General features: G+C 44.8%; 1 protein-coding gene across 9 annotated transcripts in view; it reads left to right on the top strand.

The window, feature by feature from the left end:
- Nucleotides 1–15,119: 15,119 nt before the first annotated feature.
- The window catches only part of MED12L (mediator complex subunit 12L), a 326,631-nt gene continuing 319,431 nt past the window's right edge, over nt 15,120–22,319 (top strand). For 5 of the 9 annotated variants that reach the window (XM_065556897.1, XM_005286935.4, XM_042853667.2 and 2 more), the window contains exon 1: nt 15,166–15,414. In XM_065556897.1, the coding sequence (XP_065412969.1) occupies nt 15,316–15,414 (99 nt within the window). In that variant the 5' untranslated portion in view covers nt 15,166–15,315. Of the gene's footprint in view, nt 15,415–22,319 lie in introns of all 9 variants that reach the window. The other 4 variants (XM_005286934.5, XM_005286931.4, XM_042853666.2 and 1 more) reach the window with 1 other exon arrangement.

Raw genomic sequence — 22,319 nt, 5'->3', positions numbered from 1 at the left:
GGTCGCATTATATCGGGGTAGAGGTGTATCTTTCATGATGCGATCCCATGTCTCCATCCTCACAGTTGGAAGGAACTTTATCCACGTGTAACCCTCAGGAAAAGGTATTTCAAAGGGTGACTCAACTATAAAAGTGAGAGGTAAAAACACTCCAAGTTCTCTCTTCCTAGCCATCTCTCTCTTTTCCACCTAGGAAGACAAAAGAAAGAGTCTATGGACTTTGGGAGCAGATCCTGACCTGTTACTGGGAACCTGTGGTAAGAATTTTAGGTTCAGTTCCTGCCTCTGCCACAGACTCCCTGGGGGGGACCTTAGATGAGTCACTTAATCTCTCTGGGCCTCAGTTCCCTGTCTGTAAAATGAGGATAATACTCCATCCTCTGTTTGGAGTGAGGGGACTGTCTCTTACTAGCACAATGGGCCCTCATCTAGCTGGAGCCTCCAGGAGCTACCTTCCTAATACCAGAAGGTTTTTTTCAGACCGTATAGGCCCCCTTCCATAAAGGTGACCTGAATGAGTGGAACAAGAAGGGATCAAACCCAATACATATGTGGGAGGTGGCATGGGTCTAGAAGTGGATGGGGCACTGGACTTGGGAATCAGGAGAGCTTGGCCCTGATCTGAGCTCTGCCACTGACCCATTAAGTGGCCTTGGGCAAGTCACTTCCCCTCTCTGTGCCTCTGTTTCCCTTCCCAACCTGGGCCTGTCTTGCACACATAGATTTGCAGGCTCAGTCTCTTTCCACATGACTATACTCGGGGTCCAGATCTTTGTTACGGTCTCTGACTGCTCCTATAATACACATCCTGCAATGGCAGAATGCTTCTGAACTGTTCTAGTCCAGACCCAAGACAGCAGCATCTCCCCTGACCTGGGCCAAAGAGGGCCATGTTTCCAGAGGACCTAGTTCGCTGTGTCACTAGGGGCTCAGGGATGCAAGTGGGGGCCAGGCACCTCGCACAAACTCTGCAGCCTCAGCGGGCCCAATAAAGATCTCTCTCCTACAACTCTGCCTCCCCCCCTCCACACCCATTAGTGTTGCTGAAACAAACCCAAGGGGTCATCGTTCCCCCTCCTTCAGCCCCCTCTCCAAATGCCAAGGAAAACTTGATATTCAAGTGCATGGAGGGGGTGTCAGAAGCTTGTCCAGAAGAAAATGACACTGCTCAAAAATTATTTGGAGGCACCTGTATTCAGTGGTGAGCTGGAGCCAGTTCGCCTGAACTGGTTGTTAAATTTAGAAGCTGGTTTAGAACCGGTTGTTAAAGGGGTGGGCAATTGGGAGAGGGAGGTTTTTCTGTCGTTACAGGCCATGTGGCATCCATACATGCTGCCCTGAGCAGCATGGTAAGGGAGCCGGGCCGGGGTTGGGAGGAGGGGTTGGATAAGGGACAGGGAGCGGTTGGAGGTTCTGGGGGGGGGGCAGTCAGGGGATGAGGAAGGGGGGGTTGAGTAAAGGGTGCGGTCCTGGGGGGTCTCAGGAGGGAGTGGTCAGGGGACAAGGGGGGGTTGATGGGTTGTGGGTTCTGAGGGGGGACAGGGGGTTTGTACTCACTGGGCAGTTCCCTACCAGGTTTTTGGTGGCTCTGCAGGGCCTGCCACCAACGTGCCTGGAAGACCTGGAGCAAGTCAAGGGCCCGCCGCTGAAGAACAACCCTGTCCCACCCCGACTCCGCCCCCTCCCTGCCCCTATTGGACCCCTTCCCAAATCTCTGACCCGCCTGACTCCGCCCCCTCACTGCCCCTATTGGACTCCTCCCCAAATCCCCACCCTTGCCCTGCCTCTTCCCCAGCGTGCCGCGTTCTCCCTCCTCCCCCATCTCCCAGGCTTGCCGCGAATCAGTTTCGCGGTGCAAGCGCTGGGAGCCAGGGCAGGGGAGAAACAGAACGCGGTGCTCAGGGGAGGAGAAGGAGGAGGCGGACTGGAGGTGAGCTGGGCAGGGGCTCAGGGCGGGGACCGGGGAGCTGGGCTGGGTATTCCCCGTGGGTGCTCCCTCCAGCCCTGGAGCACCCAGAGTCAGCGGCGGCAAGGCGCCACCTTTGGTGAAAATGCTCAGTGGGGGAGTGGCCGCTCCCCCTGTTCCCCCCCCAGCTACGCTCCTGTGCAGGGGTCAGAGTTGCTGAACCAGGGCTGTGGCTATACACAGATACTCAGAGTATGATCTACATGCTGTTTGTGAGGAGCCCAGGCTGGGATATACAGCAGCAAAATATTGTGAAGCAACCCATGTTGCAGAGCAGAGGTGACACAGCCCCTTACTGGTGTGAATCGCACTACAGAATATCATAAAGGTTTAGTCAAAAATCTTGCTATGGCTGTCACCCGCTTCCCCTCCAAAAGAGAACCTGAACCGCCTCTTAGACTTACATTCTGTCATCTTTGACTCTTTCCTCTCTTTCTCCCCACACATCCAGACTGTCACTAAATCTTGTTGCTTATTTCGCCACAGTATTTAAAAAATCCTAACCTTCCTCTTCATCCTGATAGCTAAAACACTCTCCTGAACTCTTTTCATCTCTTGCCTCAGCTTCAGCAGCCTCTTCCCCTTTGGCCCCTTGACACCCCAGTTCCTTCCCTCTAGTCCATCCTAAACTATGGTGCCAACACAATCTTCCTTGGCAGATGATCAGACAAGTTGCTCTCTCTTTGACTCTCTCCATTAGCTTCCCTTTGCCCACCCATAACAAGTTTAAACTTATTCTCCCCTTTAAGGTCCTGTACAGCTCAACCACAGCCAGCATTGTGGATCTTTTCTCCCATCATGTTCCCAGCTGACCCTTCTCTCCACTAATGCCATTCTCTCACTCCCACTTTCCCCAGACTGTCTCCTACTGATAGAATATTTTTCCAAACCCAGGACATTAGCCAATCCTCTCCTACTAAAGGCCCCTGTATCCCACAAGGCCCATGTACAATGAAAAATAGATTCATTGTACCCTGTTTTTTCCTTTTAGCTAATCCCTTCCTGTCTTCCTTCCTCACCCATCCTTGTCTATCTTATATCTAATAGATATAATACAGTAACATGTAAAATAAATGAAAACCTATCTACCAATTATTAAACAAAATAACCATCCTACCAACAAGAAATGGTGGCAGTAATATGACACTTGCATGACTCTGTTCAGAGTGTATATTATATCCTTTCCAACACCCCCTGTCTGCCTTGATGATTTAGATTGTAAACTCTTTGGGGCAGAGACTCAATACTTACTCTTACTCTATACTTGTATAGTGGATAGTATAATGAGATCCAGTTTTGGATGGGGTTTCTGTATGCTACTGGAATACAAACAATAAGTTCATTCCTTCTTATTACAATTTCGCAGCATGTCTCATCTTTCCATGTCTATTTTATATACTGTAAGGGCTTAAGGGTAGGGATCATCTTGTCTTAACAGTTAATAACAATTTTGGTGGGTAGCCTACCTTGCTAATTACTTGCAATGGCTGTGCTGAGTGTTCTGTATCGAAATACTGTGCACAGTGTATTAAAAAGAGGATCTGGAGAATGTGGGGGTTGTGTGTAGTATTTTTTATAAATATCTCTTGTGCTGTGTGATGAATCAATGTGATAAATCAATGACACAGAGAAGAGTCCTTGAGGAAACAATAGGGAAGATGTTTATTGGGGGAATACTCCCTACTTGGCTCCACCTGGGCTAAGAACCATTTACTCTTCCGAAGACTAAGCTTAGGATCAAAGGAGGATGCTAACTCATTACAGGACCCTGGGAAAGAAAGCGGTTTGGATGAGCTAAGTGGGGCTGCCCATGGCACTTCTGTGAGATTTGACAGGCATGCACAGAGCTAGAGAGAGCTTACTTCTCCCAACCAGACATGGGGGTTAACCGGGCTGAGGGGAATTTACAACATGCTTGCAAGGAAAAATTAGCGTGTACATAAGGGGTGGGGGATATGCATAAAGGACTCTGTTGTTTTAACCCTTTTACTCTGGGTGCTTTGTACTATTGGGTGAAAGAATAAATAATGCTTTGTTTGGAAAAAGCTGTGTTTGTATCACCAGTCAGCCCACCGTCACAGACTCGCGGATGAAAAAGCTAACAGGTACCAAACTCAATTGGGCCTGTATTGTTAGTTGGGAAATAGGGGTCTGCACCCCAGAGATATAGTCTGAGGAGCTGGACCACATGGTTCCACCCACAGTGAGGTGCAGCCAGGCCTGTCACCTAAGAGGTGCACTCAAGAGGGACAAAAAGGTGTCTAAGGAGTAGCTTGTCTGACTAATTGTAAGGAGGTTAACTGCCTTCTCTGTATCAAGAGGCTCAATCTATCTATCTATCTATATATATATATACACACACACTTCCTGGAGAGTTCAGCACTACATGCCTTTTAGGCATGGTAGGATACCCTCAGAGTGTCTGTATGAAAATGGTCCTTTTTAATGGTTTCATCTGTATGCTCTTTTCCAGTTATAGGGCAGCAACTTACTTAATTGACAAAAATAAATTTTAGGTTAGTTCTGCAGAGCTAAGAGCTCTGGCTGTGAAAAAGCATGCTGGGTTCTATGCTGCCTAGTGCATTATCAACAAAATTGTTAACTACATTCTTGTTCCAAGATCTTTATTTGTGGTGATATAATAGGCAGAAAAACCACAGCTGGATTTTCTGATGGCAAGTTGATTTGTGCTGCTAAGAAAAAAGTCTTCTTTTGAGTTGTAAACTAAATAGGTTTGCTGTGGAAGTAACTGAGATGCAATAAACTTCTCCATGTCATTTTTACAAAGTCACCTTTCAGAGAAGGCTTTTCTGAAAATAGTAGTGTAGAAATAAAGGTACACCTGACATAATGACCTGTTCACCTGCACATGTGTTGCATTTTATTCGATGGCAGTAGTGGCGTAGAGTTAATGAACTTGGCATAGAGTAAAAGAGATTTGTAAGAAGAAACATTGAGAGAATCCCCACAAAGATTATAAAGCTTCTAAGCATGAAGCTACCAGTTTGTCTGTATAAAAGAAGGATGTCAGTGGATTGTTAAATAGTATAGTAGAATCAGATTAATCTACATGTCTTGGTGGACACAGCAACAACAACAAAAAATCCAACAAATCATCATCCTGATAATTAGACGCTCGTAAGAATACGATGTAGTAAGTTAAAAATATTTACCTCCCACCATCTCAGGGGTGTTGTGAAGACTGATTAAGTTAAGGATCATAGTTAAGACAGTTAAGGATCATACTGTCCTTTGTAGATGTAAAGAACTATATTATATAAATGCTAAGTGTTGTATAAAGTGCTGGTACTGACATGATTTCAGTAAGACTCCTGGGTGCTCTGCTCCTCCCAGCACACAGTAAAATAAGTTTTATTTAAGATGTATTTTTCACCCTAATAGACCAGGAAAGAAGTGTGAGGTGAACAAAAGACTGAAAAATACATTGAACTAGATACTGTGACTTGGTCCAAACTTACTTCAAGGAAGGAAGCCGGAGTCAGAACCTCCCTTATGTCCCTACAGAGGGCAACCAGACCTTGGCTTTTAGAGCGTAAGAGTAAGTATTTTGCCTTCCTCCTACTCCCTTCAGAGCAGGTGGGTACAGAGTGAGTATGGGATAGGTGGAACCTTGGTTGTAATCCCCTACATTCTAGCCAGGGCAACACAGCTGAGATGGGGGTGTTCTAATTTTATTGCTGCTACAGACCACCAGCAAATTTCAGCCGGCCAGCTCAAGGAGCAAGCAGCGGAGGCATTGTGACCCCGACAGGTATTCCTGGGGCTACTCCTATGTAGTGCGGTTTATAAACTACTCATTGCTCAAGGTTTGAGTTACACTCTAGCCCATGCTAGCAATCACCAAATCATACTTGTAAACTACTGTGAATAGTGTTAGAGGATCTGGTACTGCACCAAGCATGTCACTTAAGTGCACTAATATGCCATTGTGGAGTTATCACTGTGATTTGCTACAGTCTCCTGTGTTTACTTTGCATAGCACCTTATTTAGATGGTTTTGTAAATCAGTACCAGTTGTTTATTGGGATTTAAATGCATTGTATTGAATCTGTTCCCTGTCCACCATCCCAATCAAGGGATATATTGTTTTTTATTAGTGTGCCAATGAAGTGTATTTTATTGTACTCCAGTGATTGGAAGTATGTGGATCAGGGACACATGGAAGTATTAGGACCTCCAAAATTGCCTCCAGGTTTGTATAACAGATCATAGTTGGTGCAATGCACGGAAGAATAAGACTTTAACCTCTGGACACCAAAATTCAAATCAACACATTCTATATGTGGAAATGATTTTGGTCTGGTTCTAGTCCCCTTTGTCCTCGTCACAAAACTACTGCACAGTTTGGATCAATTCAGAACAAGTGGCAGTTTCTGTTATAAAGATGGAAACAGCAGGAATAATGTAGATCAAAAGTGTGGGATGCTTATGCATTACCTGCTTGTGCTCCACCTGACTCCAGCCAAGGCCATTAGTCCTTCACTACCATGAGCAATAAATTCACTTACAAATTTTGAAAACAAGAGATGTCTGTAAAGAAAACATATTATTAATCATTAACAGGGTGTTTTCAGAAGTTAGTTTTTATTTTTAACTAAGAGGAGCTCAGAAAAATCAAAAGATGATGGTGGATAAATTACTATGGGCCAAATTCTGCCACCCTTCCTTACCGCGTAACTAATTTACTCCATGAATAACACAATTAAGTCTGTGGGACTGCCCGTGTAGAAATGTACAACTCAACTTGAGGAAGGCTGGCACAATCTGACCTATTATTTTGTGACTAGAGAGAACCCCAAACCAGGATTTGAATTCCAGATAGGGATCCAGATTTCAAACAGCATTTCTGCAGTGGTGCACACTGACACATCAGGTCAATATGGTCCCAAACCTGAAGGTTTGACTCTGATTTGGAATCCAAATTTTTCCAAATTTCAAGATATTTACAAGCCACATCTGAATACAGATCATTATAGAAAGCAAAGAACTCAAATCCACATCTGAATTTAGATCTATGCATTTGGTTGGGGCTCCTCTCTGTGGATAACATTGTGGGGATGTTGTGAGTTTTAGTGTTTGTAAAAGGTCTGAGATCCTTGGATGGCATCAGATAGCATGTAATGTATTTCTATGAGATTGCTAGACAATTTTGAATTGTAAAAAAAGACACTAAAGGTCAGGATGCGTGTGAAAAATATTAAGATATGTCTGACAAAGTCTCAGACAAATAAAGAATGTTATGATATTAATCTTAAAAGATGAAAATGTGAAATATTTTAATCTTTCCAAAGATATGGATCTTAACACTAATCTAGTTATTTTGCGTGCCAATGCAATTTGTGAAAAGTTCTGCAGCATTCTTATCTGCTACTGGAGATGATGGGTAGAGATAAACACTGCTAACCAGATGAGCATGCTCTTGATTCAAGGACAGAATCCAATAAACCTATCAAGGAGGGTTGTTCCTGAACTGAATGTTAACTTTTTCATGAGTTCAGACTTGTTGATCTTTGGCCTTTTGGTGAAGACTATAGCTTGAAGCATTATAAGTAATTTAGTAATAAGAAAATGGAAGAAGATTAAATTATTTAAACAGAGGGATGAATTTGCCAGTTAATAGATTTATTAAAAAATATGAGACCATGTGGGGCATTACTACCCTACCTGATACCATACTCTAATTCAGTATCAGCCTTTAAATTCTCCTTTGAGAATTCATCACAAAGATTAAACTTTTAATTCTAGGATAAAAGAAGGGAGGGACCAGACAAAGCGTCCAGTACTGCCAACACCTCAAGTTCATGAGTTCATCTGCAGAGTGACGTTGTTAATTTTGTTAGGAGCCATTTGCTCAACTACTATCTAATGGAATTTTATTTATAAAGTACGCAATTATTGTCCTTGGTAGAGGCTTAGCACAACAACAGAAGCTGGTAAAAGTAGGGGATAGGAAGCATGAGAACTATTTTTTCTCTGTAACCATATTGCTGTCACAAATGCATCTGCTTGCCTGTAGCAATCTAGTTTCTATTTATATTAGATGTTTGTAAGGTGCCTACCATCCTGGCATCTCTACCAAGCAATTGGAGAGTTTACTGCAATAAGGGAAGTGAACAATTCTGACAGCAATTGCATAACTATGGTAGGGACTAAGGCCCTGATTCAGCAAAGTAGGTAAGTATGTGATATCCTTACTCATCCTGAGTAGTACATTATTCTGGACAAGTCCCACTGAGTTCACTGTAATTTTCTTTCGCAGAATAAGTATTCAGAAGTTGCAGCTCATTCTACTGAAGCCTTGTTGTTTTTCCCATCCAGACTAAGTTCCAGGTCCTGTGGCTCTTACTCATTGAAGTTTACATGGCTACTCATGTGAGGAAGGACTGGGTTGGATAGTTGCATAGTAGCAAATGTCAAAGCATTTATACAGCTGTCTTCTCATGGAGATCTCAATGTATTTGACAAAGCAGGGTGGGTATAATAGTCCCCTATCCTAAATGTGGAAACTGAGGCACAGAGATTAGATCACTTGCAAAGGTCACAGAGTGAGAGAACCTAGAATGAAACTCGGGTCTCCTGACTCCCACTCTATTGCCCTATTCAATGACGCATACTGCCTTTCCATAGTCTTTTTTCATGTATTGGGTCAGGCTCTCGGCCTGGTTGTTTCAGACTGTACTCAGTCACGCAGGGCAGTAAGGGGAGTTACTCCTCTGCTTGGCCATACTGATTCCTCCCCAGGGCTGCCGTAGCAGAGCAGGGGCTACTTGCTTACTACCGCTCCTCCCTGCAAGCAAGTGGGTGGTGAGAGGGAGGTGCTGTGGCCCCAAGGCTTCCTTCTCACTCGCTAGCCCGACTACCTGGCTGGGTGCACTATGGGAAGAGCCTCCATGAAAAGAGATGAAGTAAGTTACTCCTCTCACAGAGGTAGTGGGTAGGAGAGAGGGAAATGAGACTCTGAGAATTCCAGTTTTTTCCTCTGGTTTGCTCCTGAAGTGGTGCAGTTATGCACTAGCCTTTGTGTAAGTGGGGAACTCTCCTGGCTTCTGCACTACCCTGGTGAAATGGGCTAGCGGAAGGATCTGAGTCCTCGCTCCCACTTCCTTTACCCAGAGGCCTCCCTGCCCTCGAGGACTCCCCTTCCACTCTCCTGTCTGGCAGAGTCTTTGTAACCCCAACGAGGCAGGGCCCAGGATTCCTGGGGGGCTCGACCTCCAACCTTGCTGTGGTCAGGGCCGGCTCCAGGCACCGGCTGAGCAAGCTGGTGCTTGGGGCGGCAGCTTGTAGGAGGCGGCATTCCGCCCAATCCTAGGGCAGCACGGCTGCTTCTTTTTTTTGTTGGTGGTGTTCTGCTCCGGCCGCCCTGTAGGGGGCGGTGGCGCGGAGGACGGGAGTGCCCTGCAGCAAGCCCGGCAGGGCAGCTCACGTCCTTCCCTCCCAGCCGACTGGAGCAGTGCAGAGCCCTCCCGGCAGGCGGCGGGGCTGCGTGGCAGCGCCCCGCTGAAGCCCTGGCCACTCCCCTTCTCTCTCTCTCTCCCCCCCGCTCCCTCCCCCTGCTAGCCGGGGCACAGCTGCAGCGCAGGGAGTCCCCCTGCACCCTGGCTCCGGCTGCGCCACAGGTTTTTTTTTTGCTTGGGGCGGCCAAAAAGCCAGAGCTGGCCCTGGCTGTGGTCACCTAGGACAGGGGCTAGGATGTCCCCACTCCGGGGTACTTTCTCTGCACTGGACACTTCCCTGACCCACTGATCGTTACACACTATTTAAAGCAAATACAATTTATTTAATCAGAAATTAATTTAAAAAAGAATAAGGAAAAATGGGAAAGGTTCTAGGAAAACACATCACCCTGCTCTGTGGCAGAGAACATGACAGTGTCTCTGGAATGTCAGGGCAGTTCAGTCTGTTCCTTGTAGGTCCCAGGCCTCCTTCTCAGGCCCTGGCTGTGCTGCAGGGATGCTGTGGGTTGGACACTTGCTCTGGTGGTGGCTACACACCTCTGGGCTTTGGGTGGTGGGACCCTTCTTCCCAGCATCAGCCCCCTGTCAGGTTAAGATCCCCCTCCCAGTCCGGCCTGCAAGGATCCTTGGCTGGGGATGTCTTTCTGCACTGGGCCCTTTGCCCAGGGTCCCCCCTTGGCTGGCCCCAGTTGCTCACCGCACCCGGCTCCAGACTGCTCCTGATCCAGCCCCAGCCCCAGCCCCAGCTTCACTCTTCTAGCTCCAGCTCCACTCTGCCTCAGCACTGATGCTGCTGCTCTGCCTCCAGCCCCCTGGGCTGCGTCTCTGGCTCTGTGGCTGCAGCCCTGCTCCCAGCACAGGGTCTGCTCTCTCTGGGCTGCTTTATCTGGCCCCTCTGGATCTGGCACAGCTCTGCTCCCCAGCTCAGCTGGGCCCCCGCTTTCCCCTTAGCTCGGCCCCATTTTGTCTGACCCTGGCAATTCCAGCTCACACAGAGGACTCCCTGATTAGCCTGCCCACCCTGTCAATCAGGCTGACCTGGAGCATTGGCCTCTCCCCATTGTTCCTGGGGACTGTCAGTCTCAGGGTCCTGATTTCCCATTGACCCTTCCCCTTTTAGTACCAAAACACCCCCACTGAATGTTAGTAAGGGGACAACAGTCCCTCTTACATTTGCTCCAGCCAGAGTGTGAAGTTACAGTCTAGCCCTATGTAATAGTCTCTACACCCTTGGACTCACCAGCAACACAGGGGAAAATACTATAGTAATTGCCATATTATAATAGCATTTCATATAAGCTACATTTGTTTGTTATTACTCTAGGCCTAAAACTTGCAGTCCCTACTCAGAAAAAACTCCCATTCACTACAGCTATCTTAGCAAGGACTGCAAGCTTTTTCCTGGAGAATTTAACAAATAGCAATAAAAACATAAATTATACATATTGACACCATGAATCGTGTGTGAGATTCATGCCTTTGCCACTTGACAACTGGGCAACTGCAATGTCACTCTATATCTGATGTCCAATCACAAGCTGAGGCTAGTGCAGAATGTGACAGCCCACTTGATGAAGAGCCTTTTTTACTGTGAACACCTGAAGCCAGAACTCTGGGATCTTCATTTGCTGATTTTTTTTTAACTTCTTGATGGAGTTTAAGGTGGCATTTTTTACCCTTTAAAACCATAAATGGCCTGGGAGCAGCCTACCTGAGAAACTGCCTTTTCCACATGCCCAAGTAGCACAGTTGAGATCAGCAGATGCACTCAGTGTAAAAGAGAGGAGTCTTCCAGCTGAGCCTCTCCCTGAAAGCCCCTTTCTGTTGGGAATACTCTTTGCTCTAGTCTAGAATAACCCAGCTATTGGAGCAAGCATGAGATAATGGAAGAGGCAGTCTGTGGAGGGAAAAGTGTGTGGTGGGAACATTCATCCATATGTGGTTGGCTGAGAGATACGAAATCTAAACAGCCTCAGGCTTTCTTCTTTAGCCATCAGAAAGCAATCCCAAACTTAGTCAGATTGAAACTAGGAGACTCAGTCCTGATTAAAATTGGGTGAGTGTAAATACTTGATCACACCAGCTGCAGCCCAGGATGCTACGTTGATGAGACTGATCAAGAAACTGAGTGCAGAAGAAACAGAGAGCATCTTCAGTTGTTTCCACATGCAGTTGAATTACCACATGATTCTAATCTCAGTGATTTTAATGCAGGGAGATAATTCTGCTGAGAAGAGTCTTAACTATTGAACAGGAGTGTACACATTTGGGGTTTGATAGTCCCAGTGAATCAACTGCACAAAATCTTGCTCAAGGCCAGAAGATGACCAGATCTGAACAAGTGAGGGAGCCAGTGACTTGTCTGGAGCTATGATTTTGATTTTAAATAATAATTTTGGCTAAGGATAACTTGCATAGAAAAAGGGGGTGGGGGAATTGTGAGGAGATGTGTGCTATTTCTTTAAAACTTTGGTGGGAAGGCTGACAGAGGGTGTGGGGGGGTTGAAGGTCTGAGTCAGGTTCTACAGTGAAGAATGAGGAAGATTAGCTTTAGGGATAATACTGTTTTCCTTATTACAAGAGAGTTCTATGTTCTAAAAGACAATTACTCTGTAAGTCTGTACTGTTGTCATGTGACATCCACAAGGGAAGGGGACCTGCTGTGCAACAACTGAGGAGATTCTTTCCCTCCCCCCACCACTTTGACTTAAGAGACATGTTGGGAGTGCACCTGCTGCACAATAACTGTGGGCTTTCCTCCACCATCCACATAATATATTCATCAGAAGAAAGGTCTGTAATAGGTGGTGGCCTCTCTCTTCAGTATTGCAAACACACCTGCCAGAGGAACAAATGTAGCAACCTGCCAAGTCCAAATGTGGGATATGATATAGGACAAAGATCCAGAATGGGGAATACAAAAAACCATCCATGCAGAAAATTAAAAATGCTGTGGGATTCCTTACTTTAGTGCAAATGACTCCCTTTATAATGTATGCAGTGTAGTTGTAGCTGTGTCGGTCCCAGGATATTAGACAGACACGGTGGATGAGGTAATATCTATTATTGGACCAATTTCTGTTGGTGAGAGAGACAAGCAACCGAACCACACAGAACTCTTCTTCAGGTCTGGGAAAGGTACTTCTAGCATCACAGCTAAATGCAAGGTGGAACAGATTATTTCTTATTTATTTAGCATAAGTAGTTAGCACATATTGTAAGGGACCATTCAAGGTAGAATGGCCCATTATCATCAAACAATTACAATCCATACTTGATGCAGACCCCATCCTGAAAGAAATCTTTCCTGAACCCCCACTTCTAGCCTTCAAACAACCACCTAAGTTCTCCAACTTCATCATCACATGCAAGCTCCCCAGAGCAGGACACACCAACTCAAAGTGGCGTCAGACCCAGCCAGCACAACAGATGCAAAATGATAAAAGATAGAATCACCCTATAACCTGTAGGTGAACACTTTTCACAAAGCGATCACGCTATATTTGACCTATCAGTCCCAGTAGCACAGCTAGGGGGTGAGCAGGGGGAGCGGCCGCTCCCACTGTGCAGAAAAGTGGTGCCTTTTTAATCTTTACTCACCTGGGTCTTCAGCGCTTTTACTTACCCGGCGGCACTCTGGGTCTTCGGCGGGACTTCAGCGACGGGTCCTTCAGCCGCTCCGGGTCTTCAGCGGCGGGTCCTTCAGCCGCTCCATGTCAGTCGAGGTTTTTCTTTTTTCTTTTCTTTTCTTTTTTCTTTGCGGTGGGTGGTGCCTTTTTTTATGTGTTCACTCCCCCTGCTGCTAAAACCTGGCTTTGCCACTGATCAGTTCTCATCCTCAAAGGAAATCTGCACAAAACTTTCAAAAGATGAGCCTGGGAGCTTAAATTCATTACTCTGTTGGACACTAAAAATCATGGACTGAACAGAGACACTGGATTTATGTTTATTACAACAATCTGTAACCCACTCATCCCCTTTTTGTCCTGTGACTGCAGAAATATTAACCGTCACTCTACCTTGAATGGCCCCTTAGAAAATGTGCTAACTACTTGGGGTAAACAATCTGTTCCACCTTGCCAGGGCTGGCTCCAGGCACCAGCTTAACAAGCAGGTACTTGGGGCGGCCAAGGGAGAGGGGCGGCACACGCGGCAATTTGGAGGCGGCAGGTCTCTCACTCCCTCTGGGAGCGAAGGACCTGCCGCTGAACTGCCACTGCTGATCGCGGCTTTTTTTTTTTCTTCCAATTGCCGCTGCCGATTTTTGCTTGGGGCGGCAGAAATGCTGGAGCCGGCCCTGCAGTTTGCATTTAGCTGTGATACTCATACCTTTCTCAGACCTGAAAAAGAGCTTTGTGTGGGCTTGAAAGCTTGTCTCTCTCATCAACAGAGGTTGGTCCTATAGAAGATATTACCTCACCCACCTTGTCTCCTTCTACAATCTCAGTTTTAGGATTCTTTCAGAAGTAAATTATTTTCTACAGTAAAAGTGAGTCAGGAGAAGTAACATCAAGTTTGTTGAATGTAGGTAAGTTTGGGACTAAATTAATAGAATCTCTCAAAATAAGGTACAATGGAGTACTATGCAGAGAAGGTGTCTTTCTGCACAATAGCGGTGAATGTTTCTCCAGCATTCTCCATAACACATCCACCAAACACGCTGGAGTTAAGAAAGCAGTTAACTAGGCTGTAAGCCACTGTGAGAGCCTGCTGCATTTTGCAGAGCCCATATCCTATCTCCTCCGCATTATTTCTAAGTGGAAGCACTTAGGGATGGCAGGTTTCAGAGTAGCAGCCGTGTTAGTCTGTATCCGCAAAAAGAACAGGAGTACTTGTGGCACCTTAGAGACTAACAAATTTATTAGAGCATAAGCTTTCGTGGACTACAGCCCACTATGCATCCGAAGAAGTGGGCTGTAGTCCACGAAAGCTTATGCTCTAATAAATTTGTTAGTCTCTAAGGTGCCACAAGTACTCCTGTTCTTCTTTTTAGGGATGGCAGTTTCATTTGGAAGCAGCCATTTAACAGGCACAGACAAAATTCCTGCAGATTCCCACCTGCCTCCCCCTCCTCAATCTCTTTCAGGCCTCAGCTGTGCTCACTTCCATGTAAGAACATTTATGGGAGTCATCCAAGCCCCCCAAAGCTGCGGGCATCATGGGGGAGAAATACTTTAGCGGTTTAAACATTTAATGTCAGAAATAGCCAAATAACACTTTACGTAAAGAAGAAAAGTTTTGGTTTGTTATGACCCAAGTTATTAGTCAATGTCCTGCTATGAGCCGATCTAGCACATCTCAGTTATGTGGAGATTAAGTCTTTCACTTGAAGATTAATTTTAAATCAGTTTATTTTTGAGCCCCTCTCAGGAGGAAGGATTTTGCTCTGCGTTGCAGTCAGGCATCTACCATCAAGCCCTGGTTCTGGATGCAATTGGAAGGCATCTCCCGCCTGATGAGGGACTTGGCTGGGTCTTAAAGTGATATAGTTGCAAAAGAAATAGCCAGCCCGGTTTGAAATCCCCTCAGTGAAATTACCCTAGAGTGAAAGAGAGCCCTGACAGGGCTGGGGAGGGGGGAAATACCCCGCCCCCCAAACCCGCTCCAGCTGGCCGTGCTGCTGTCCCAGGGCACGCACTACCCTGCCCTGCCGGAGCCCCAGCTGTGGGGCACTTGTTCGGCAGCAGCCTGGGGGCGATGCTGGTGGGTGTGTGTCAGGAGGCAGCAGCATCCAGCCTGCCTCGCTCTCCGCTGCAGGAGAGAGAGAGCCAGACGGAGAGAGGGAGCCTGTCTGCAAAGTGCTGCTCCCTGGTGCTCAGAGCCTGCTCCGTCTCCAACTCTCATTCATTTTGCCGGCTAACATGAGAGATCATGGCCGCCTTCGGGCTTCTCAGCTATGAGCAGAGACCTCTCAAACGCCCCCGGCTGGGGCCGCCCGACGTCTACCCCCAGGACCCCAAGCAGAAGGAGGTGAGAGCCGGGCGTAGGCTCCGCGGAGCTGGCGAGGGGCAGAAGTTTGCCCGGCGGCCACCTGAAGGGTGATGGGGGCGGGGGGTGGGAAAGGAGCCTGCCGGAGCGGAGCTGCTGCCAGTCTGGGGGGAGCGCTGAACCGGAGCGGTGATGCCTTCACTGGGGGGGGGGGCTGCTCCCAGCCTGGGCCTGAGGCAGCCCCGGCTGCTGCCGCCCCATTTCCCTCCCCTCCCTAGTGAATCCTTTTAAACTTTTGAAAAATGTCGGCTTGCAAGGCAAGGCACCCCCCACTGACTTGCATTTTCTGCTGCGAGGCTGGGGCTGGGCAGGCGTGACAGCTCTCTGGACCTGTGTGAACAGGGGACCCCCTCCGCTGGCAATCCTGGGGAAACTGATTTCCCTTCCCTCCCGCCTTCTGGGGCAGCAAATTCTGACCCAGAGGAGATAGACAGTCATTACAGACAGACAGAGGCTTGTCCATGTCCATGGATGCTGTAGTGCAATAGGCAAGTTATTTGGATGTTGGTCAATGGTCAGTAACATCTGCTGAAACAAAAGCTGTTTGCTTGACTTCTAGGTACCTTGCTTCAGCACCCTGGGTGCCACTTGCAGGTATAGTGCAGTAACCATGGCATTCTGTAGGTAGGATACACTGCAATTAACAAGCGATTATTTAAAAATAATCGCTTGTTAAAATAATCACTCTGCTACAATTTGTCATGGGACTCGTTTATTTTTTAACTCACCTGCTTCCCATCTGTAGTGTTTTGTACAGGTTAAAGCTTTAGTCACCTGTAAACCATTTTGCCTGAGTGACTTTCCTTTTCTTACTGTGACCTCAGCCAAATGGTAGTCATTGCCCTCATAGATATTTTGAATATAATTGAGGGAGGGCAGGGAAAACAATTATGTATTAATCAGCAAAGATAATTGAAATGAGATGGGTCCCCAAATTTGTCGCGGTAAAACCTTCTGGATGCAAGTGTTCACGTCCTTCTGTTACAAAGATTTGGTATTTTTCTTTCTAAAAGTGCATTTTAAGAAAATCTGCCCTCTAATTGTTAATCTAGATTGTAAAATTACAAATCCCAAAATAACAAGTAACTCTTAGGCAGTGCTTGCTGATGTGTTGATTTGCAGGTTAACCAAATAGAGATCTGAGACTGTGGAAGTAATGATTCTAATTTCAAAGGGCAGCGGGTTGCATGGCCATCTCAAGTGAGAGTTTATTAATTACTAGAAACATATTTTCTTAAATCTTAAGAAGTGGGCTCTGAGTGACCTTCAATTCTAGGGTAAGATGCAGCCCAAGGAATTCAGAAACTTGAAAATGTATTTTTAAAACTTGGTCAAAGGGGAGAGTTGAAGGAGGAACCATACTTGCTGCTCTCAAATATTATCCAAACATTTGATCATAGTCTTTATGCTGCTGTTGTCTTTGGTAATATAACAAAAACATATCCAGAATTATGGTTAAAAATTACACTTCTGTCTGAATGTTTTTTTTACCTAAAATTGCTATAAAAGAAAGATGAAAGAATTATTTTTGGTGTATTACTTTGGACAATACTTGGCACTTAGAAAGTTTCACTGTGTAGTCAAGCTTCCTCTGTTGAATGACTGCATTTTTCACATTTTCTGAGAATCCATTTAATATGTTCAGTGTGTAATCTTCACAGCCTCTGATACACCTTAGGCTTTAAAGCTCAGTGTTTTCCCCTTTCGAAGTAATGGAAGCACCATTCTGAATAGTTACCCTAGAAAGCACTAATTGCCATATTAACTTTAAGACTAATCCTCCCTAGCTTCTTCCCCCACCCACTTGTAATGTATCGCATCGTTCATAACGAGTATAATATGTTATCTGTGTGCTTTCTCATCTGTTTTAAGGAGTTATTTCTTGATCTCATAGTTATAAATCAGCTGCACTACTATAAACCATGTATATGCTGGGGGTTTGTGCCAGGGCAGCTGCATCAGTGGCTAAAATTCGTTGTGTAGACATGAACATAAGAACAGCCAAACTGGGTCAGACCAAAGGTCCATCTAGCTCAGTATCTTGTCTTCCGACAGTGGCCAATGTCAGGTGCTCCAGAGGGAATGAACAGAACAGGTAATCACCAAGTGATTCATCCCCTGTTGCCCATTCCCAGCTTCTGGCAAACAGAGGCTAGGGACACCGTCCCTGCCCGTCCTGGCTAGTAGCCAATGATGGACCTATCTTCCATGAATTTATCTAGTTCTTTTTTGAACCCTGTTATGGTTTGCATCTGAAGAAGTGGGTTTTTTACCCACGAAAGCTTATGCCTAAATAAATCTGTTAGTTTTAAGGTGCAACCAGATCCTTGTTGTTTTTGTGGATACAGGCTAACACAGCTACCCCCTGATACTTGTTATAGTTTTGGCCTTCACAACATCCTCTGGCAAAAAGTTCCAGAGGGTGACTGTGCATTGTGTGAAGAAATACTTCCTTTTGTTTGTTTTAAACCTGCTGCCTATTAATTTCAGTTGGTGACCCCTAGTTCTTGTTTCAGAGTAGCAGCCGTGTTAGTCTGTATTCGCAAAAATTGGCCTCTCAGAGTTGGTAAGACAACTCCCACCTGTTTATGCTCTCTGTATGGGTGTATATATATCTCCTCAATATTTATTCCACTCTGTATGCATCCGAAGAAGTGGGCTGTAGTCCACGAAAGCTTATGCTCTAATAAATTTGTTAGTCTCTAAGGTGCCACAAGTACTCCTGTTCTTTTTCCTAGTTCTTGTGTTATGAGAAGGAGTAAATAACACTTCCTTATTTACTTTTTCCACACCAGTCTTGATTTTCTAGAGCTCTATCATATCCCCCTGCTTAGTCATCGTCTTTTCCAATCTGACAAGCTCCAGTCTTTTTAATCAGGCTTGACAAAGCCCTGGCTGGGATGATTTAGTTGGGAATTGGTCCTGCTTTGAGCAGGGGGTTGGACTAGATGACCTCCTGAGGTCCCTTCCAACCCTGATATTCTATGAGTCTATGATTATGCCTCTGGCTGTCTCTAAAGTCCTGGGGTTTGATCCAAAGCCCATTGAAGTCCATGAGAGTCTCACTTTTTCCATTGACTTTGTTGGGCTTTGGATCAGGCTCATAGCCCCTTGTGTAGTATGACGGTCATGTACTTCCATCCTCTGCTATTCCTCTTCTTGGTATCTGTATGTACTGCTCCTAGAGCACTTCCAACTTTCCTCTTTTGTTGGTGAGTTCAGCACTTATGAAAGTTGCCAGCCTGAGTCCTGGAGAATGAAGCTCTCTAGTTATTTATGGAGCAAGTATAGGATGGGCAGCAGCTATGCAAGATTCTCCAGATTACCTGGTTATCATGGTCCGTTCAGTCTTTGGTTTCTTTGCTTAGGCAGCCAGCAAGGATGCCAGTGAATGCTAATTTGGACCATGATTTGCGAACATGGACACATCTGCTATGAATTAGACTTAAACCACCAACTGATTCATACAGGTCACCAAACAGTCGTCAGATGGTATCTACTTCTGGTGACTGCTGACTTCAGATGGATTTGGACTAGTGATTCAGAGGAAAGCTCCATTTTCTATCCCATTACCGATTCTCTGAGCTCTTGCTTCTTCCTGCCCCCCCCTTCCAACCCCCATGCTACCCCGTTGTCATATTTATCAATAAAATGGCAGGTTGCCATTATTTGACTTATTTTGTGACACATTATATATTTTTACAAGTGATCTTGACCAGACTTATAGAACTGTATTTGAACTAAACTGTGACTACGTACACAGATCAATTTTTAGCTCAGGAATGCTATATATTTTTAGTTAGGAAGTGGACTGATTCTTGCAGATACACTTTATACATATGCAGTCTGTTACAATAAGAGTGATAGCGGCAAGTGTCCAGATGGTTAATATTTAGAACACACTGCATGGGTGTATTAGTAAGTAGAAAATAACTGCAATTGGCTGCTTATTTGCCATGAGATAATTGATTGAAACATAACTTAAGGGGAAGACTTGCTCACTTTATGTTCACATGTTGCATTGCTATTTGTTTGTTACACTGAGTATACACAGTATGAAATAACACTACCAGCATCACTCCGTCTCTGTTGTTAAAGCATAGTCATCATTTTTGGAAGGTGGTAATAAGTTTAAAATGATTGAAGAAGAGTTAGGAGCAAGCTAGAGTAGATATTTTTGATTAGTCTGGTGACAAAAACCATCATTTCATCCTTTCCCAAATTCACACCATCGAGAACAGGCAACACCTCATATGTTGAATTCTCAAGCTCTATATCTCAAATCTGGTTTTACAGTAAATGTATGCAAATATGAAGTATTGTAGGCTTTAAGATCTGGTGTTCTATGTTTTTTTACAATTGGTCGGTCTCTTTGGAATTAGTAATTACTTACAGATACAAAAGGGTGGTTGAAGGCACACCTTCAACTTAAAAATCACACTTCTGTCTGAATGTTTTTTTACCTAAAATTGCTATAAAAGAAAGATTAAAGAATTATTTTTGGTGTATTACTTTGGACAATACTTGGCACTTAGAAAGTTTCACTGTGTAGTCAAGCTTCCTCTGTTGAATGACTGTATTTTTCACATAATATAGGAGAGAGAAAAACACTGAAAAAAATTAAGGAAAATGTGACTGCAGGGGAACTCGGGGCAAGTGTAGTACCTAAACCTACTATTTTTTTTCTTTTTTAAAATGCTTATTAGATTTCAAGTTGACAGTGTCCCTTTAAAATAAACTCAGCTAACATTAAATGCTGTCTAACACAGATCTAAGGCATAACACCTTAACTAAATAATACAATGCAGCATTAGGGCCAGGTCCTGCCTGTTTTACTCATATGAGTAGTCCCATTGACTTAAAAAGCGTTATAGAATTTGTTCCTTATAACTTGTATGAAAGAGACTATTAAATCTCAAAATGACTTACAGAATCAAATTCAAAGTATAACAATTTAGTGTCATGCACATCACTGTTGTATTTAAGAAGTGCCCCCAGTAAGGATGGGGTTTCCGTTGTTCTTTCCAAACTAGGAGCATACAAAGCATGACTCTTCCCAAACTTCAGTTCTCCTAGGTTTAAAATGCCTCCCATTACATCCATAACCAAGACTTGACTTTATTTCATTTCAGATACTGAATTGTTTCATCCAGCATAACAGGGAAATCTCTCCCAACACGATTCCTTTATGCAGGTTCAGAACATGCGTATTCTTCTTAGGCCCTTTGAAAGTACATGTAAATCGCTCCTTTCTCTCATGCTCTGAGAATCCATTTAATATGTTTAGTGTGTAATCTTCACAGCCTCTGATACACCTTAGGCTTTAAAGCTCAGTGTTTTCCCCTTTCGAAGTAATGGAAGCACCATTCTGAACAGTTACCCTAGAAAGCACTAATTGCCATATTAACTTTAAGACTAATCCTCCCTAGCTTCTTCCCCAACCCACTTGTAATGTATCGCATCGTTCATAAGACGTAACCAGTATAATATGTTATCTGAGTGCTTTCTCATCTGTTTTAAGGAGTTATTTCTTGATCTCATAGTTATACATCAGCTGCACTACTATAAACCATGTATATGCTGGGGGTTTGTGCCAGGGCAGCTGCATCAGTGGCTAAAATTCGCAGTGTAGACATGAACATAAGAACAGCCAAACTGGGTCAGACCAAAGGTCCATCTAGCTCAGTATCCTGTCTTCCGACAGTGGCCAATGTCAGGTGCTCCAGAGGGAATGAACAGAACAGGTAATCACCAAGTGATTCATCCCCTGTTGCCCATTCCCAGCTTCTGGCAAACAGAGGCTAGGGACACCATCCCTGCCCATCCTGGCTAGGAGCCAATGATGGACCTATCTTCCATGAATTTATCTAGTTCTTTTTTGAACCCTGTTATGGTTTGCATCTGAAGAAGTGGGTTTTTTACCCACGAAAGCTTATGCCTAAATAAATCTGTTAGTTTTAAGGTGCAACCAGATCCTTGTTGTTTTTGTGGATACAGACTAACACAGCTACCCCCTGATACTTGTTATAGTTTTGGCCTTCACAACATCCTCTGGCAAAAAGTTCCAGAGGGTGACTGTGCATTGTGTGAAGAAATACTTCCTTTTGTTTGTTTTAAACCTGCTGCCTATTAATTTCAGTTGGTGACCCCTAGTTCTTGTGTTATGAGAAGGAGTAAATAACACTTCTTTATTTACTTTTTCCACACCAGTCTTGATTTTATAGAGCTCTATCATATCCCCCTACTTAGTTGTCGTCTTTTCCAATCTGACAAGCCCCAATCCTTTTAATCTTTCCTCATATGGAAAATGTTCTATACCCCTAATAATTGTTGTTGCTCTTTTATGAACCTTTTATAATTCCAATACATCTCTAGCCCGCTATAACGCTACCTGATATAACACGAATTCGGATATAACGCGGTAAAGCAGTGGCTCCAGGGGGGCGGGGCTGTGCACTCTGGCGGATCAAAGCAAGTTCGATATAGTGTGGTTTCACTTACAACGCAGTAAGATTTTTTTGGCTCCTGAGGACAGTGTTATATCGAGGTAGAGGTGTATATCTTTTTTTTAGATGGGGCGACCACATCTGCACGCAGTATTCAAGATGTGGGTGTACCATGGATTTATATAGAGGCAATATGATATTCTCTGTCATCTTATCTATCCCTTTCTTAATGATTCCCAACGTTCTGTTCGCTTTTTTGACTGCCGCTTCACATGAAGTGGATGTTTTCAGAGAACTATCCATGGCCTTACTAAGGAAGGGTTTGGGACCTGAACTAGTGCTATAACCTTAAGGCCCCAAAATCCAATCCTTCTGTGTCTCACTGCTGCTGGCTGAAAAAAGTAAATAAGTTTTTGTGAGAGTTTAGGCCAGAGCTGAAAT

The sequence above is a fragment of the Chrysemys picta genome, chromosome 9 (genome assembly GCF_011386835.1).
Source record: "Chrysemys picta bellii isolate R12L10 chromosome 9, ASM1138683v2, whole genome shotgun sequence".
Taxonomy (NCBI): Eukaryota; Metazoa; Chordata; order Testudines; family Emydidae; genus Chrysemys; species Chrysemys picta.
This window is presented reverse-complemented; position numbering and strand designations above follow the sequence as displayed.